Source organism: Podarcis melisellensis, assembly GCF_964234715.1.
Source record: "Podarcis melisellensis genome assembly, chromosome: 3".
In the NCBI taxonomy this organism is placed as follows: domain Eukaryota; kingdom Metazoa; phylum Chordata; class Lepidosauria; order Squamata; family Lacertidae; genus Podarcis; species Podarcis melisellensis.
This window is the reverse complement of record NC_138530.1, coordinates 41,911,184-41,928,347: the sequence shown is the minus strand read 5'-3', so window position 1 is coordinate 41,928,347 and position 17,164 is coordinate 41,911,184. Positions and strand designations below refer to the sequence as shown.

Here is a 17,164-nt window from a genome sequence, read left to right as displayed (position 1 = left end):
ATGATGATGATGATGATGATGATGGAACTGAGAACATCCCATTATGCCTGCCTGGTGTTGAGCATCAGCATAACAGTGGTTAAGAGCGCTGGACTTGTAATCTGGTGAACCAGGTTCACTTCCCCGCTCCTCCACATGCAGCTGCTGGGTGACCTTGGGCCAGTCACACTTCTCTGAAGACTCTCAGCCCCACTCACCTCACAGAGTGTTTGTTGTGGGGAGGAAGGGACAGGAGAATGTTAGCCGCTTTGAGACTCCTTAGGGTAGTGATAAAGCGGGATATCAAATCCAAACTCTTCTTCTACTCTTCTTCTATATTGCATCCTGGACAGAGAGACTTCAAGCTGGTAGCCTAAGAGAATGAAGAATTGTTTCATTTTGGTTCTGATATTATAATTCCCAGATCTCTTTTCTGCAGCTCCTTTAACTTTTACCTACCTTTTTCCTTCATACTGCTAGTTAGGATGTAGAATGTAGAGATCCTTACATTCACCACATATGTCAAACTTATCAAGCTGTTACTTCCTAAGTGTATAGGAAGGTCTTAACTATTCATTTGAAGACAGCAAAATTATGGTGTTTGGGAGGGGTAGGCGGGGAGGAGGGAAATGAAGCTATCTCTCTGGGTTTGAGCAAGCTTCTGTCCAGATTGTGTCTCCCCATCTACTGCCAGTTCACCAAATGCTGACACTTTATTCACTTCTCAGTTGTGCAAAGCATAAAACTGACCTCTCAGACAAAACTTTTCACATCTTACCACAGGTGCTAATGGATGCATCCTTGGGTGTTAATTTTTTTATATGTACCCCATGTTTTCATTAATTGTTGTACAATTAATCTCAATTCTTCTTGGTAATTTGTTTAATTCTTAGAGATCCAAGAGAGCACTTCTAATAGGATAGCAATGCAGAGTTGTTTTAATTGGTACCATGTGTTTTTCAGTATTTTCTGATGTCTCTGAACATAGCCAACATAATAACTGTGTGGCTTCATAGTATACTAATAAACTTGGGACTGTAAGTCCATCCTTGTGCATTGGGGCCTGTTTAGTAAGAGCCTTCCTCAATCCTGTACAATATCTTCTGCCAATTTTCCAGTTCTTGATCATCTGAAGCAGAAAAAATATTAATACAAATAAAACTTAATAGTTGCAACATTTTAATTGTACAGATTAGATAGTTTGTTCCAAAATGGGAAGTGAAGTTATGGCTGCTTCGTAGAAATAATATTTCTGTGTAATTTTAATTTGAGTTGTGTTTACCTGAACCCAATGGCTTGGATTCAGAGGAATGCCAGCTGAAGGGTGTTGATGGAATGTGACTTTCCCACCCCTGTAAAGCTTCTCTTAAGGATCCTGGCTGGGCTGAGGGAAAAGGTGGATTGCAAAAATGAAGCAGAAACACTTTCCATGAGCAGGAGATTTGTGATTAGTCATTTGGTTTAGAAAAGTAGGTGTAATTCAGGCAGGGAGATTCTAATCAGTAAATAGAGCATTTCTCATTAATGCTGGGTTTTCATAACCTCAAGGACAATAGAAGGCTCACCAGCTTAAGCTAGTGAAAAAATTTGCCACAAAATGTTCCACCTTGCAGTGTTTCTCTTTGTCAAAAGCAACAAGGCCTTTGGGCAGCACACATCCAATCATTTATAGGATGTGCTGGGACACAGCCCATCTCCAAAAGTAGTTTAGGGAGGAGAAAAGGCATATTTCTCCTGGTCTACCTTATTGTGGGGCTGGAGTTTGGAGGAAACTTCCTCTGGTGGGGCTGGTGATAAATAACTGGAATTCTCTTCATCTCCCACTAACTTCAGGAGTTCTCTGCTTAGGCACCATCATGAAGCTTGGCTTTTTCTGCAACTAAAATGCCTTACATCATGACTATTCAAAAGTCTCTCACTGATATTGGCATGTTCTCCTTCTCTTGAACAATAAGCTTTCATGAGGATTGAAATCCATGTTTTCCATTTGTTGCTGACTTTTGATGATACACTGATTTATTGATAAAAGTATTGGTTGGAAACAATTTTGTAACCATAAAACCTAAATGCTCTTGTTAGTGTAAATAGAGTGCGATGCCAAGAGAATTAGGTAGTAACCAAGGATCTAGTGATAACGGGGACATTCTGGTGAGGTGAGAAATGTAGTTCTATCTCACTCCCTATCAAATGGAAATGATCCCATCCCTCATGCTGAAGGGTGGTTGAGCTTTTCATAGCAAGTGGGTTGCAAAGGTAGTACAACATGGAACCCATGGGCTGCACACTGCCTTGTTGCACACAGGGGAAGCAAGGCCAAAAGTTGACCCCCCCCCCTGCCCTTGCGCTGCCTTCCTAAAGCTGGCTAAGCGAGGTTCGGGGCTTTGGGAAGGAGGCAGAAGACACTGGCAGGGTCCTAGACCCCTTCTTCTTCCTCTCCAAAGCTGGGAAAGCACCAATTAGGCTTTGTGACAGAGGTGGGAGTACTCTTAAGACCCTGTCTGAGCCCTCATCCATGCTTCCCACACCTCAGCATCTTGCTTACCTGGCTTTGGGAAGGCAGCGTGAGGGCTGGTGTGTGTGCCAAATGTTGCTGAGGACCAGCAAAAAGGCTCAAGGGACCACCCTACTCTAGAATAGGTTGCAATGTGAAACACAATATTCATTCATCAAATCTGGTTGACACTTTGAAGAAATGACATGAAAACATCTTGCCTATAGTTTTCTTTATCAGAAACAGCAGCTATTCCATCAGGCTGAAAGGCTCTTTTGGGGCTCCTCTCCTCAAGTTTTTCCTAGCTGGTTGTTCCTCTGTAAGTAAGAAGTTTCCTCCCCCCCCCCATTCGAATCACTTTCCTTTTTTATTACGTATCTTAGATTGTAAATTTGAGGGCAGGGATTGTTATCAGTGCCATTTGTAAGCCACTCTGGGAGTCATCTTTGGCAGAAGAGTGGGAAGAAAGTTCCTTAAATAAATAAAACTAATTTTACAGTTTGTTCAGAAAGTTGTCAGGAAAGTGTACATTTTGTAACGTAGAAAGGTTCTGACCTTCTCTGGAGTTCGTGCACCTTATAGAATGGATCTGAACATTGGAACATTTAATCATACACGCTTAGCTGGCTTCTGGCTGATTCCCTATATAAATAAGAAATGGGGAGGGAGAGAAATCTATCTGAATCCTCTAGTCAGTATTTCTTCTGCCTGGTTCACATACCAATAGTAGCATGTGCCAAGTTTCACTTGCTACGTCTTCTATCTGAAGAGGAGAGATTATGCATGTTTATTCTATGGTTTCATTATGTATATTGCACATGGTCGTGTGGCCCATCTAACCTGTAATTAGATTTGAGTATGTTTGAGATTGAAAAAACACATTTCACCTCATTGCTTTAAAATCTTACAGTATTAGCAAGGCAAGTATATATTTTTTATGGATAGCTGTTTTTGTATGTTGTAGTTCATCACCAACTACTCTATCAATATAATAGCACAAAAACTTTATATCATTCAACATTAGGTAGCCTCTGTTGCAAACCTTTTAACTTTCAGCTTATCTTCATCAACACATCTATTTTTCAGAAGTTATTAAGGTATTAATAGGTTTGCTGTGTTCTAAAGAATGCATGCATTCAGGTTTTCTGTAGTTGCAATAGTTGGAGATTTGTATCAGTTAGAGATGAGCAAATTATGACATGCTGTAATTTGGAGTCTGCTTTTTTGTTGTTGCAGTTCCCAGAGTGTGGTTTTTTTGGCATGTATGACAAAATTCTCCTGTTCCGCCATGACCTGAACTCAGAAAATATTTTACAGCGGATTACATCAGCTGAAGAAATACGTGAAGGTGACCTCGTTGAGGTTGTTCTCTCTGGTAAATAGGTTTTCAATGTGGTTCCCTTGTTGTTACATAAAGCCATGATATTACCATTGCTTCAAAATGGTTGAAATTTATGGACTGCTTTATAAATATTAAAGGTTACTTGGAATAAAGTAGATGAAATGACACCTTACTGAACCAGCTTCTATAGATGAAAATGGTTGAATTTGTGTGTAAGAATTGGATAATCTTAATTATCTTCTGAATTTTTTGGAATTAGTAAATTGTCAGTTACTTGATCTACAATAGCAATCACTGTGTTCTAAATAGTGTAGAAAGTTCTTCATGCAACCTTTATTAAAAACAGGTTGTTGTTTGTTTGTTTTTAAAAGTACATAGTTGTATGTCTTACACTGCATGCTTTGTAGGAGTTGAGCATAGTCAACAGTTTCTCCCAAAGGCAGTTTGCTGAGGCTACCATTATTTTAAAAAATCATTACCGTCAGTCATACTTATAAATACTGCTGTAATCAAGTGGGACTCACTCCCGTTTTATAATGTATTTTTTAAAAGCATTGGCTACAGTCGAAGATTTCCAGATTCGTCCTCATATGCTATATGTGCATTCTTACAAGGCTCCCACTTTTTGTGACTATTGCGGAGAGATGCTTTGGGGCTTGGTACGACAGGGGTTGAAATGTGAAGGTAAGTTTGTCAATAAGTGCATCTTAAGTATGACATGTATCTATGTCCACGTATCTATTGTCCATGACAATACACACTTTCAGTGATTTTGTGTATTGTACTTCAGTCATATTTAAAAATAAAACATAGTAGGTGTAACTCAAAGAGCAAGACATGTTATTATTTGAATTTGTTTTTCTAAAAGTCTTACAAAGTCAGCAACCACATCCTCCCCGATAATGGCTTTCTTCTGTGGCAAGCAAAATTTCTGTTTGACAGTGCTACAGAGATATAAACAACCCAATCCTAAGGGTTTTAGGGCTGTCATATTAGGTTTAGGGTATGCAAAGCTAATGACAGTGCAACATTGGAAGCTGTAGCATTATGCCAATGCTGCAGACAAACCTGCTGGTACAAATGTTTTGGTCTGACGTGTTGATTAGAGAAATGTTTCCTTTTCTTGTCACAGCTTTTTATAACATGCAAATAAAGTTCTGAATGGGCATACCTTTTCATGTGGCCCTTGTTCAGTTGGCTGCAGTACCTTCCTCAGTTCTGCTGTCAACAGGCTGTTGTCCAGGTATTAGTAACACGACACTTCATGCTTATTGGCTTTTACTCAACTCCTGTGGTTCCAGCTGAGCCAGGAGTACATTGTTTAGATAGTCTGCCAGGGGAAAGAGAGCTGAGGAAGATCAGCAGCAACATGTATTGCATAACAGGCCCCGTTTTCAGGCTTTAGCTAGGGTGAAGCAGGGTCAGAAAAGCAAGTATTCAGGCCAAAAAAATTCCATGCATTACACAGATCTGCTGATAATTACACCACCACTCCGTTGTGCTAGGAGATTATTAAAATTATATTGAGAGTCAAATTCACCATGTTTTGGCTTGATCTGTCTTTTCTGAAAATATGATCCTAATTTATTACTGTCAATTCTATTTAAATGAATGGTATCATTCATAATAAGTTGTTTATCCCCCTTCCCTAATGCTAATTTTATTAGGGTGTGGATTAAACTACCACAAGCGATGCGCCTTCAAGATCCCAAACAACTGCAGTGGTGTAAGAAAGAGGCGTTTATCTAATGTATCTTTACCAGGATCTGCACTTTCAGTCCCAAGATCAGTGCAAACTGAATACACAGTCGCAGTCACAGAAGAGGTATTTAGACGATTTCTCTCTCTCTTAAGGTGGGATTCCATTCAAATTGCATATGCTACTGTCATGTGTCAAGGCACATAACCCCAAACCTTCCTTTCGTAAATATGTGGGGCTCTTGGAGCTCCTTATCCGTGTTCTGATTTAATTTGTGCTGAGGTTCAGCTGCTCAAATAGCCTTAGAGTATGCAAGGTATAATCACTAACAACTTCCCCTTTCTTATTCTACCCCTCCAAAGCACAGCAAATTTAATATGGTTTTCCTTTTTTGTGTGTTGCGTGTGTTTATAACCAAATCAGTCACTAGGTGATAAAGGTTAACAATGGAAATATTACATATATTAGATAAAAGTAGAATTTAAGAACCTGATTTATTGCTATTCTGAATGTAATAGGATGAATATAAAGTTCAGCAGTGCCCTATTGCTTGAAAGGTGATGGCTCCATTCATGAGTGTAGATGTTACAGTTGTATTAAATTAATAAAAATCCACCCCGTCTGCAATCCAGTAAGGGCTTGATCAGGTTAGATCAGGCCCTCAGTCAGACTTGAACCCTCATCTCACTCACTTTAAGGAATTAAACACCAGCTGGTGGCCATAGCAAAAACAAGGCATGGAGCTTATTAAAAGTGATGGCGGATGTCTTCTGAAGTATTAAGGAGGGCTGTTTAATATCACTGGTAAATGCCAACTATTTGGTTCCAGCTCGAACCTAGGTTGGTGTAGCAATATATGGCTTCTGTGTTATTTAGATTCCTTATTATGGATACTTTTTCCAGGCTTAAGTAGAAACATAAGAAGAGTCCTACTGGATCAGACCAAAGACCCATCTAGTCCAGCAACCTGTTCTCACAGTGGCCAACCAGTTGCCTTTTAGTTTGCTATAGTCTTGCCGGTAAAGGAGGCCAATAAAGGATTGGGGAGCTAGGAATGATAGGAGCCTAGGGAAAATATCAGGAGAATTAGGTCTGCACCACAAGTTCAAGCCCTGCATGTCTGCTTTTCTTTTCAGCGTCCCCTTCTAGAGCCCAGTAAGAGGATTCCTTCCTGGAGTGGGCGTCCAATATGGATGGAAAAGATGGTGCTCTGCAGGGTGAAGGTTCCACATACCTTTGCTGTTCATTCTTACACTCGACCCACCATATGCCAGTACTGCAAACGATTGCTCAAGGGTCTCTTTCGTCAAGGAATGCAGTGTAAAGGTAAGAGTATTCACTGCTGCAAGGTTAATATTGTTATTTGTACAGCTTTTTCACATTCTTCGCCATACACCCAAAGCCTGAGTTAAAATTATTTCAGCAAGAAGGGATGCAAGCTTTGAACTACTCCACTAAGTCCTCTTTGTAGCTTTTTTTAAAAAAAGAGAAGTAAAAAACCAGGCAAAACTATTGTGGTTTTTCACGAACATAGAATATCCCAAGTGCACAGAAACTCCTACCTTCTCACCTTCACTCTCTTAGTATTAGACACGGGGCCACAAACTTTGCAATTGATATGCACAGCATCATAGAATCATAGAGCTGGAAGGGACCCAACCCCCTGCAGTGCTGGTTCACAGCTAAAGAAGCCCTGACAGATGGTCATTCAACCTCTTAAAAAACCCTCAATGAAGGAGATGTGAGGGACCAGATGGGAGGCTGGGGTGTGGTCCAGCAGATTAACCTCCAGTTGCAGATTCCTGTTGTAGGCTATTGGCAAAGCAAGTATTTATAAAGCCATCCCCACTTTAAAAAAGCTGTTTGCATTTAATTTATACTCTTATTAAAATTTTAAGGAGTATGTAAAATATAGTATTACTATACTTAGCTGAGAAACCCACTTACTTTCCTAAGTCTCAAATGTAATCTGTGATTCAGCATGGCAGTATAGTTTTGTTGTTTATATGCCATCAATAGCCTGTGTCTCCAGATCATGGATCATCTTTTTTCTTTCCCCCTGCAGACATATGCCTCTGTATGTTTACTACTTGGTATGAATCCTTGTCTTATATTTTGTATGTAAAGTGCTTAGTTACTTGTGGCACTCAATAATACGTTGTTTGTGTAGGGATTAGTTTTTTAGTTTCATAGCAGTAGAGATATTTTAAGGTAGAGAGTTCAGTAATAAAGTTTGCAAATTAACACACACAAAATATTTTATGTACAATTTAAAAGAAACAGTTTGGGGACATCATTTTCAAGAACATAGCAGTGGTAAATAAACCTGCAAAAAGAACCTGCTGGGGCCTAGCTGTGTTCTTCCAGCACCCTATTGCTTTTCTGTGCTGCCTTTCCTCTGCTGGCATTTTTCTACTGGTTTTTCTCCACTGGCAGCCCACTTGGTTTCTGTGGAAAGCAGAGAGGAGGGATGGTTCATACCCCTGCATGCAATTTCTTGTTGCACATGGCTACTTGGTGAGTGCTTAGATACAAAAACATCCCCAAAATAAATAAAATGTAGGTGTCATGTAAGGGATATTTAAAGAGTTTCTCCATAAATGTATGAGTGAAAGAAACCATTTTTTCTTGCTTTAGACTGCAGATTTAACTGTCACAAACGTTGTGCTTCTAAAGTACCCAAAGATTGTCTTGGAGAAGTTGTGTTCAATGGAGGTAAGAGCAAACATGTTCTGAAATAGTAAAGAATTATTTGTGTATTAATTTTCAGTGTGACTTGCAATATATTTAAAAGGTGAGATAGAAGTATGTCAATGTTCTTACATACTTGAGTTGACTGAAAGTGCTCTCTCTGCTGAAGTGAAATATATTAACAACTTTGGTCTCTTCAGCAAAGTTGATAGTGAATTTCCATTGAAAGTATTCAGTCTTGTGGTCCCTAGGAGAGTGTCTCAGGAGCCATAGGATATTGTGCTAGGGGAGGCTGCAAGGCTCTCTGGGTAATTTGTGCTGGGTAGCACCACCACCACTGTTTCCCATTTAAGTATTACTAGGTCTGGCAGTAAAGAAATCTAGACCTGAAATATTTATAGTATTCTGAAAGTGGGGAATGCTTTTCTAGACTCCTGCCTTGCTTATGGCAGCAGTCCAATATGTAATTCTCAGTTTCTCTCCTTAAAAGCATAGAGGGTGGGGAAATGCTAGGCAAGGTGAGCAGACCAGCTCCCACAGCTATGCAAAAACATAACCAATCCCAGAGTTCAAATTACAAGAGCAGATTTATTTAAAGCACTGAAAGAAATAGAAAGCTGTTTTAAATATAAGGAAACTTCTATTTGCTATCCAAGGCAATCTTAGTAATTTACAAATTATTTTCAGCTGACATGTAAAACAGCATGGGTCATCCCAGGCAATTCATAGAAGGCATTCAAGGGAGAGATGGAGATCATTTAAAAACCTTGCCCTTTCTTTAAAAAAACCCCCTCTGAAGATTCAGTTGGGGGTGGTGGCGGTTAGCTGACCAGGTAGGTAAGGTATCCACCAACCAAGGGAAGGCAGTTCTACTTGGAATCTTTGAGGTTCATCACATATGCAGATGGAAGGGATAAGAAGTGTGAATGTGCAAATTACCTGATTTTCCTCAACACCACCCCATGGGGTCAGAATGGGGTAAGCAATCTCACATGCATGTGAGTCAGATGTTTTAGATGTGACTTGTGTGTCCTAAAGAAGGACACCAAACCATCAATTTCAGTTGGGTTTCTGCACAGTTCTAAGTGGGATTCAGTGTTGGTGAAGTGTAGAATGCGCAGTGGGGAATATACTATTCCCTCCAAAGTCTTGCTGGCCTGTGCAGGCCAGGGCAAGAAGTGAGGAGGGGGCAGACCTTACCCAGTGTTTTCCTTTTACACAGTTTCCCTTCACATTCTATTCTCTTTCCCTGCTCTGCCTAATTTGTTTCAATGATTGATGTGGTTTTCAACGGGTCCCTCCTCAGGGTACCTGGGCTAACTCACCCAACTTCTCCCACCCCTCATCCTGATCTGGACCCCCCCCCAATGTCTCATGATATTAAGGCCCAGTCCAGGGTATCTTTGGAGAATGAAGGGTCTTGGATTCAATGGATCCAAGCCTCTGCTGGACCCTTCAGAATCCCAAGTTTGGGGGCATAAGTTGCTTTGGGGCCTAGTTGTCAGTGGTAACTGTGTTGGTAATATAAACCTATTGTACCTTTGCAGGCATAATAGGGGCTTCTGCAGTGGTGGTGCCTGCCCCCTTGGTAGAGGTCTGTGGGGGGACCTACCTATGTGCAGTTCTGGACCTTAGCAGCCATGGGATTTGGGGATTGGGATCTCTCCATTAGATACTGAAACTGAGGGAAGAAGATAATATGTTTGGACAGCATATGCTTTCACTGGTGCCTTCAGCATCCCACTGCTTCTCCCCTGTTGCAATAAAACTTGAAAGAATTCTTCTGCTGTAGTCAATAGAAGACTATTTTCAAACATATTACAGTGGGTGGGTGTTTGGATTAACCTTTGTATGCTGGGCTGTGACACTCGCCTGCCCGGCTTGAAAAACTCACTAAAATTAGGGTTGAAAATTGACTCCCAATGCAAGGCTTTTTTCAAGCCTACTAGTTGGGGGGGGGATCTTTCTTTTGGGAGGGAAGGTTAACCCTAATGAATAGCAGGGTGGAAGTTTGAATGTGTGTAAGTGTGGTTGCGGTGCGCAGAACAGTTTCTCAGGTTCTCAGATTTATCCACTGCACAAAAAAGTTGGGCAACGCAATGCCAGAAGTTGATTCTGGAGCCTCACAGTAGCTGCCATTGATGTATTATACCCTTTGCACTCTGATGGAACTGGCTTCCTAGTTTGACACCTCTGTTTTAATTGCTAGCATTACATAACTCCTAATTTCCTCCGTGTAGGGGAGAATTTACAGAATCTTTTCTAAAGCAGAAATGTTGGAGAGCATGTTTGTGTAAAATTCCTTCTTCATTATTTTGTCTCTGTGCCTGTCTAAAGATACTAGAAAAATCAACCCTGTGTGTGGCAGTTGTGACTGCCTATCCTTGGCTGCCCTGCTCTGTTTGAAGCAGCAGAAAGCTGGGTTTAACTTGCATTAGTATTGAACCAGGTGTAAAGAGAGTTCTGTTCTCTGATTCCCATCCTGTCCACACCCTTCCCTGGAAAGACATAGTCATGATGTTCTTGCATCAGAGGAGAGGGAGTTGGCTGGCACAGGAGGTGGAAGAACTGTGATGATGCCAACTTTCCACTGATGGAGAATTGCCCTGTGTCAGGAAGTACCTACATAGCATGAAGTGGCCTTAGTAAAACAAAAACATAGCCCAATTGTTTTTACTTTTTCTCCTGTCTTGGCTGTGTTTGATTGTGTATATTTGATTTTGTTACATATGTACTGAGGGCTGCAACAGATTTCTAATTCATTCCTGACTAAGATTGTGGTGTAAATTATTTTTCTAACATGAATAATATTAATGAATAATAATATTTTGGAACCTTTTGTTTTTATATGGAATAAGAACCGGCTAGTCCAGGTCAAGATATGGATATGCCAATGGAGGTTGACAGCAGTGAAATGAACAGTGATGGAGGTAGGAGCTTGGATGATACAGAAGAACCCTCTCCCCCAGAAGACAAAATGTTTTTTATGGATCCAGCAGATCTAGATGGGGACAAAGATGAAGAGGCTGTCAAAACTATCAGGTTTGTAAAATCAAAGCATTCCATTGCATGTCTGTGAAGCTCCCTATTAAAAACATTTTTCTGTTGAGAGGAGAATGACTTTTGCTATTCACTTATTATTTATTATTGGTTTACAAGAGATGATTTCTCACTCTTCAGCATAAGTGAAAAACAGCAATTAACAGAATTGATTAAATGTGAAAGTATGTAGGCTTGAACCTATTGGAAGTAGAATCCCCTGTGAGCATCAACATGGAAATAAATTACATTATTGAAGAATGCTTAGCTATACTGACTAGTTGATGGAAAATGTTATGCTGACCTAGATTTATAGGGCTACTTTATTCTCCTGACCTTAGGCCAAACTCATTCCAGTCCTAATGCAAGTCAATTGATTGAATGGAGTTACATAAGGAATCAATTTTGCTCCTTGTGTGTGTTGCAAGTTAGGTTAAAGGAAACAACTTTTGGCTCATTGGATGTGACCTCTAAAGGGTCATGTGTTTTTACTCGTATATGTACTACTAGAGTAAATTATTTGAATTACAGCTCATACTATTGTTTATAAAAGATGAGATCCAGTGTAGTTTATGGAAATAGAGCAATGGATTTAGAATAGTGTTCAGCCGTGGACTCATTAGGTGGCCTTAAAGAAATTTAAGCCTTAGCTCCATACTGTAAAGTAGGAATAATAAAGACAGATTTCACTGGGATGTAGTGAGAATGAAAGTGAGGATTGCAAGACTATTTATCTACCTAAAACTCAATTCATGTCTATGGTGTGCTTCAAATCATTTTCCTCTGTAGCAGGGTGGGGAACCTCATGCCTGGGCCAGATGTGGCTCTCCGTGCCTCTCTATCTGGTCCTTGAGACTCTCCCCAGCCACAGCTCCTCTGCCAAGGCCACTCCCCTCTGTAGGACTGCTTTGACCCTCCTTGAGTGTTTTTGTGTGGAGGGCGTATGTCCTTAGATTCTTTTTTTTTTTTAATATAATTTTTATTAAGTTTATAATATGCAAAATTCAAATTCCAAATACATGTTTCCATAAATCTAGTGGACTCCCCCCCTCTTCCGGACTCTGCATTCTCTGTAAAACCAAAACCTCAGCAATTTGTTGGCTTATTTTAAACATAATAATATATCTTCCATTTTATCGTGATATCTGGTCTCTAGACATTTCAATCCAAACCCATTAGTTTTTAGTTTCAACACAATAAAATTATTTCATTACACCACTTCTGTCTTATTGTGCCTTATTTACCAATTCAAAGATTTACCGATACTGAAGCTATAATTTCCTAGAGAGAAGCATTTTTTAACATTCATACAATTTATAATGCTTTTTCAAATAGTCCTTAAATTTTTCCCAAACTTCCTCCGTTTCTTCTTCTCCCGAGTCTCGAATTCTGCCAGTCATTTCAGCCAGTTCCATATAATCCATCAGCTGCGTCTGCCATTCTTCCAGTGTGGGTAGATTTTGTGTCTTCCAGTGCTTTGCCATCAAGATCCTTGCTGCTGTAGTAGCGTACATAAAAAAAGTTCTATCTTTCTTAGCCACCCTCTGGTCTACCATGCCCAGGAGGAAGGCCTCCGGTTTCTTGGGTAAGGTAAGTCTAAGCACCTTTTTTAGTTCATTATGTATCATCTCCCAGAAGGCCTTCACCTTCGGGCAGGTCCACCAGAGGTGTAGAAATGTCCCTTCCTCCTCTTTACATTTCCAACATTTATTATCAGACAGGTGATATATCTTTGCAAGCTTGACTGGGGTCATGTACCACCGGTATGTCATTTTCATAATATTTTCCTTCAAGGCACTACATGCCGTGAATTTCATTCCGGTGTTCCATAACCTTTCCCAGTCTTCAAACATAATGTTGTGCCCCAAGTCCTGCGCCCACTTTATCATGGAGGATTTAACAATCTCATCCTGTGTATTCCATTTAAGCAGCAAGTTGTACATTCTCGAAATTAACTTAGATTTTGGCTCAAGCAACTCTGTCTCTAGTTTCGATTTTTCCTCCTGGAAACCCACTTTTTTGTCCGCTTTAAAAACTTCCTGAATTTGAGCATAATGCAACCAATCTCGCACCTTGTTTTTTAACTTTTCCATACTCTGCAACCTCCATTTATCTCCAATTTTTTCAATTATTTCCCAATATTTAGGCCAGTAGGCCTCTATATTGAGTCTTTTACGTGCTTTGGCCTCCATCGGTGAGAGCCACCTCGGAGTTTTACTCTCCAATAAGTCTTTATATTTTGACCAGACCATAAAAATTGCCCTTCTGACAATATGGTTTTTAAACGATTTATGAACTTTAACCTTGTCGTACCACAAATATGCATGCCACCCAAAAGCATTATCAAATCCCTCCAGGTCGAGGACATCGGTGTTCTCCAACAAAATCCAATCCTTCAACCAGCAGAGGGCTGCAGATTCATAATATAACTTCAAGTCCGGCAGGGCAAACCCCCCTCTTTCTTTCGCATCTGTTAGTATTTTAAACTTTATTCGGGGCTTTTTGCCCTGCCAGACAAATTTAGACATATCCCTCTGCCATTTTCCAAAACATTCCACCTTATCTACGATCTGGAGGGCCTGAAACAAAAATAGCATTTTCGGCAATACATTCATCTTTATAGCAGCTATTCTACCCAACAAGGAAAGTTTCAGTCTTGACCATGTTTCCAAGTCTCTTTTGATCTCTGACCAACATTTCTCATAATTGTCCTTAAACAAATTCAAATTTTTGGAGGTCAGGTACACCCCTAAGTACTTTACTTTTTTAACCACATTTAGTTCTGTTTCTTTTCTGAACTCCTCTATTTCAGTAGTTGTCAAGTTTTTTGCTAAAACTTTAGTTTTTTGTTTATTCAACTTGAATCCCGCCACCCGACCAAAGTCAGAAATTAATTCTAACGCTCTTTTAGTACTAGAGGCTGGCTCCTGTAATGTTAATACCAAGTCATCTGCAAATGCTTTCCGTATGTCCTTAGATTCTGATTTTGCTTCGTGCTTGCCTGCATGGAGGATAGAGAAGAGTGGGAGGATGTGTGTTAAAACTAGTCTACCTTACAAAAGTAAAAACAAAAAAAATTCCTTCCAGTAGCACCTTAAAGACCAACTAAGTTAGTTCTTGGTATGAGCTTTCGTGTGCATGCACACTTCTTCAGATACACTTCAGATACACTTCTGTGTATCTGAAGAAGTGTGCATGCACACGAAAGCTCATACCAAGAACTAACTTAGTTGGTCTTTAAGGTGCTACTGGAAGGAATTTTTTTTGTTTTGACTATGGCAGACCAACACGGCTACCTATCTGTTACAAAAGTAAAATTCATGTTCACGGCTCTTTTTGTTACCGTCCCCACTTTTGCTTGTGGCCTTGGCTCCCACCAGCATGTGATTCCCAGAAGGTTGCTTAGGAGGGAATGTAGCCCTCGGACTGAGAAAGATTCCTCACCCTGAATGTACAAACAGGGCATGGACTCAGTACATGTCAACTAGAATGCAGGGCCCTGCTTGGTACCATCTTTCTTAGGCTGTGCTTGTCCTCTCCTCCCATGAGAAGATTTCAGAGTGGAAGTGGAGCTGAGTTCCTGTCCTACTGGGCACGATTCAGTATAGCTGCTATAGTACTTATCTCTCCCTTCAAGAAAAATAGAAGCACAAGAAGATGGTTTTAATTTAGGATAAGACTTAATTTAGGATACGATTTTTGCTCTTTGTTACTGTCTCTATTGCTGTGGGATGTGTGTATATGTGGAAAGAGGACTGAGTTTATATTCAGGTTTGTTTTGATGAAAGAGATCCTCTTGTTTTGTTGGTTCATAGGGCAGGTTTGGGCTTTACCTGCTGCCCAAGAGTTAATAAGTCTGCCTTGGCATCTTCTATAATGTTGTAAAGGACTTTGACTCCTCATCTAAAACTGTGTCATAGCCCCTTAACATGGTAACGTGTCTTGCCTAATCTGGGTGGGGGAGGGTTAGTGATTTTAAAAACAACTCTCTTGTCATCTGTATGATCATGATGTGCCCTACATAATGTTTTATCTTTAGAAGATTTTTGTTTAAGATGCAAGTAATAGTCAAGAATATTCTACTTGAAGTTTATCCTGAATTATAGCACAGCTATAGGGTGTGCTGAAATATGTATGATTAGAGACATGCGTTTCTTTTTTCAACAGCCCATCGACAAGCAATAATATTCCATTAATGAGGGTTGTGCAATCAATCAAGCACACAAAGAGGAAGAGCAGTACAATGGTGAAGGAAGGATGGATGGTTCATTACACTAGCCGAGACAACCTGGTCAGTAATGTTACCTCTACTTTTCAGTGTGATATTTACTTTTAGTTATTTTAAGTCTGGGATGGGGAAACTGTGGCCTTCCAGATACTGTTGGGCTCCCAACTCCTTCAAAGCAAGCTAGCGTGACCAATAGCTGAGTTTATGGGAATTCTAGTCCAACATTTAGAGAACCACAAATCCCTCACCTATTTTTTGCTTTAAAAATTGCTTTAAAACTCTCAAGAAAGGAAATGATCTATGCTGCTCTGTTTATGCAACCAGGGCTTCTTCAGTACTAGCTATGGGAGGAGAGAGAACTCTCTGTACTGGCTGAGCTCTGTCTACCATTGTAACCAACAAGCCTTGTTTGTATGTTGGGTTCAGGATCACAATGGTGTGGTAGGGTCTCCCTTATCCAAGACAAGTTTCCCGAGCCAACTCTGTTGCAGCCTCTGAGGAGCAGCTAGAAAATGGGGTCACAGTATTGTTCTCCCCGTTCCACTGTTTTCCTGCTCAGATCTCTTGAGTCTTAAAGTCTTTGCCTGATGGGGACTTTCCCAAAGTGTTGGGACAGTGATACCTACTGCTGCTGCCCTGGGATAGGAGGTGGTCACAGAAAAAAAGGGGGGCACAGGAGGTACTGAGAAACATCTTGGCCCTATGCATTGCTGCACAGGCTTGAGCTTTAGAGTAGGCACTGTTTGAAAAAGCATAGCTGATAGTACCTTTAAAGGTCATCATCAGTACAGGCCATTGAAATTGCTAACATGGATTCTGCTATAGGGTACCAATGTCTGTGTCTTAAAGAGAAACCCTCTCATATTTGTTGCAGAGAAAAAGACATTACTGGAGGCTGGATAGTAAATGTCTTACACTATTTCAGAATGAATCTGGGACAAAGTATTACAAGGTAAGTGATAATTTAAATTTCTCTCTCTTTTTTTTACTTATGTCAGTTTCCATCTAAAGTGTTGTTCCCCTAATGTTAGTCTGTAGTTGAAATCCTTCATTTACATCCTTTTCTCTGCACAATACTGTATTTGTGTATTAACTGTTGTACCCTAAATATCATAGGTATGTTAAGATTGAGTTGTTCTTTTAATGAAGGTGCACCATGTCTCTTGTGTACAGTTCTTTATCTGTTTATTTGTGTGTTAAAGTGCCCAGCCATGCATGGATATTTTATGCCCCTTGAAACCAGACTAGTGAATGTTTGAGGGACTGTGGTAATAGAAGTAGAATACTTACTGAAGAAAAGGATAGCATATATGGGAGGAGGCAAAGGATTGAGAGAGCCAAAATTGATCATGTCCTGTGACATAGCTGGGAATAAGAAGGCTTACAAAGCACCTGACAGGCTGCAAAACTGAAAATAAGCAATTATGTCTGCTTCCTGGGTGGATGGTGAAAGGTCTTCTCACTTATTCTATGGACAATGTAGCACCAGAGATGAAAGGCAATTCTAAACTGTGTCGTGGGAGGAAAATGCCAGTTGGGTCCAGAGCAAAGACAAAACTTTATTAGCGGCCCTTCTTGATTGTAATATTTGTGCAATCCCTAGGAACCTAAAGAGGGACTAAAGCCAAGGCCACTCAGTGCTATCAAAATATTTCTAGTTGAGTTCAGTAGCATACATTTTGTTATTGTTGCATA

At 40.2% G+C, this 17,164-nt stretch overlaps 1 protein-coding gene across 3 annotated transcripts in view; it reads left to right on the top strand.

The window, feature by feature from the left end:
• Window positions 1-17,164, top strand: part of PRKD3 (protein kinase D3) — a 62,828-nt gene that overhangs the window by 25,783 nt on the left and 19,881 nt on the right. For all 3 annotated transcript variants that reach the window (XM_081905037.1, XM_081905036.1, XM_081905035.1), the window contains exons 3-10: window positions 3,707-3,845; window positions 4,365-4,496; window positions 5,480-5,637; window positions 6,648-6,837; window positions 8,149-8,226; window positions 11,061-11,244; window positions 15,409-15,532; window positions 16,344-16,421. In XM_081905037.1, coding sequence (XP_081761163.1) covers window positions 3,707-3,845; window positions 4,365-4,496; window positions 5,480-5,637; window positions 6,648-6,837; window positions 8,149-8,226; window positions 11,061-11,244; window positions 15,409-15,532; window positions 16,344-16,421 — 1,083 coding nt within the window. The remainder of the gene's footprint in view (window positions 1-3,706; window positions 3,846-4,364; window positions 4,497-5,479; window positions 5,638-6,647; window positions 6,838-8,148; window positions 8,227-11,060; window positions 11,245-15,408; window positions 15,533-16,343; window positions 16,422-17,164) is intronic.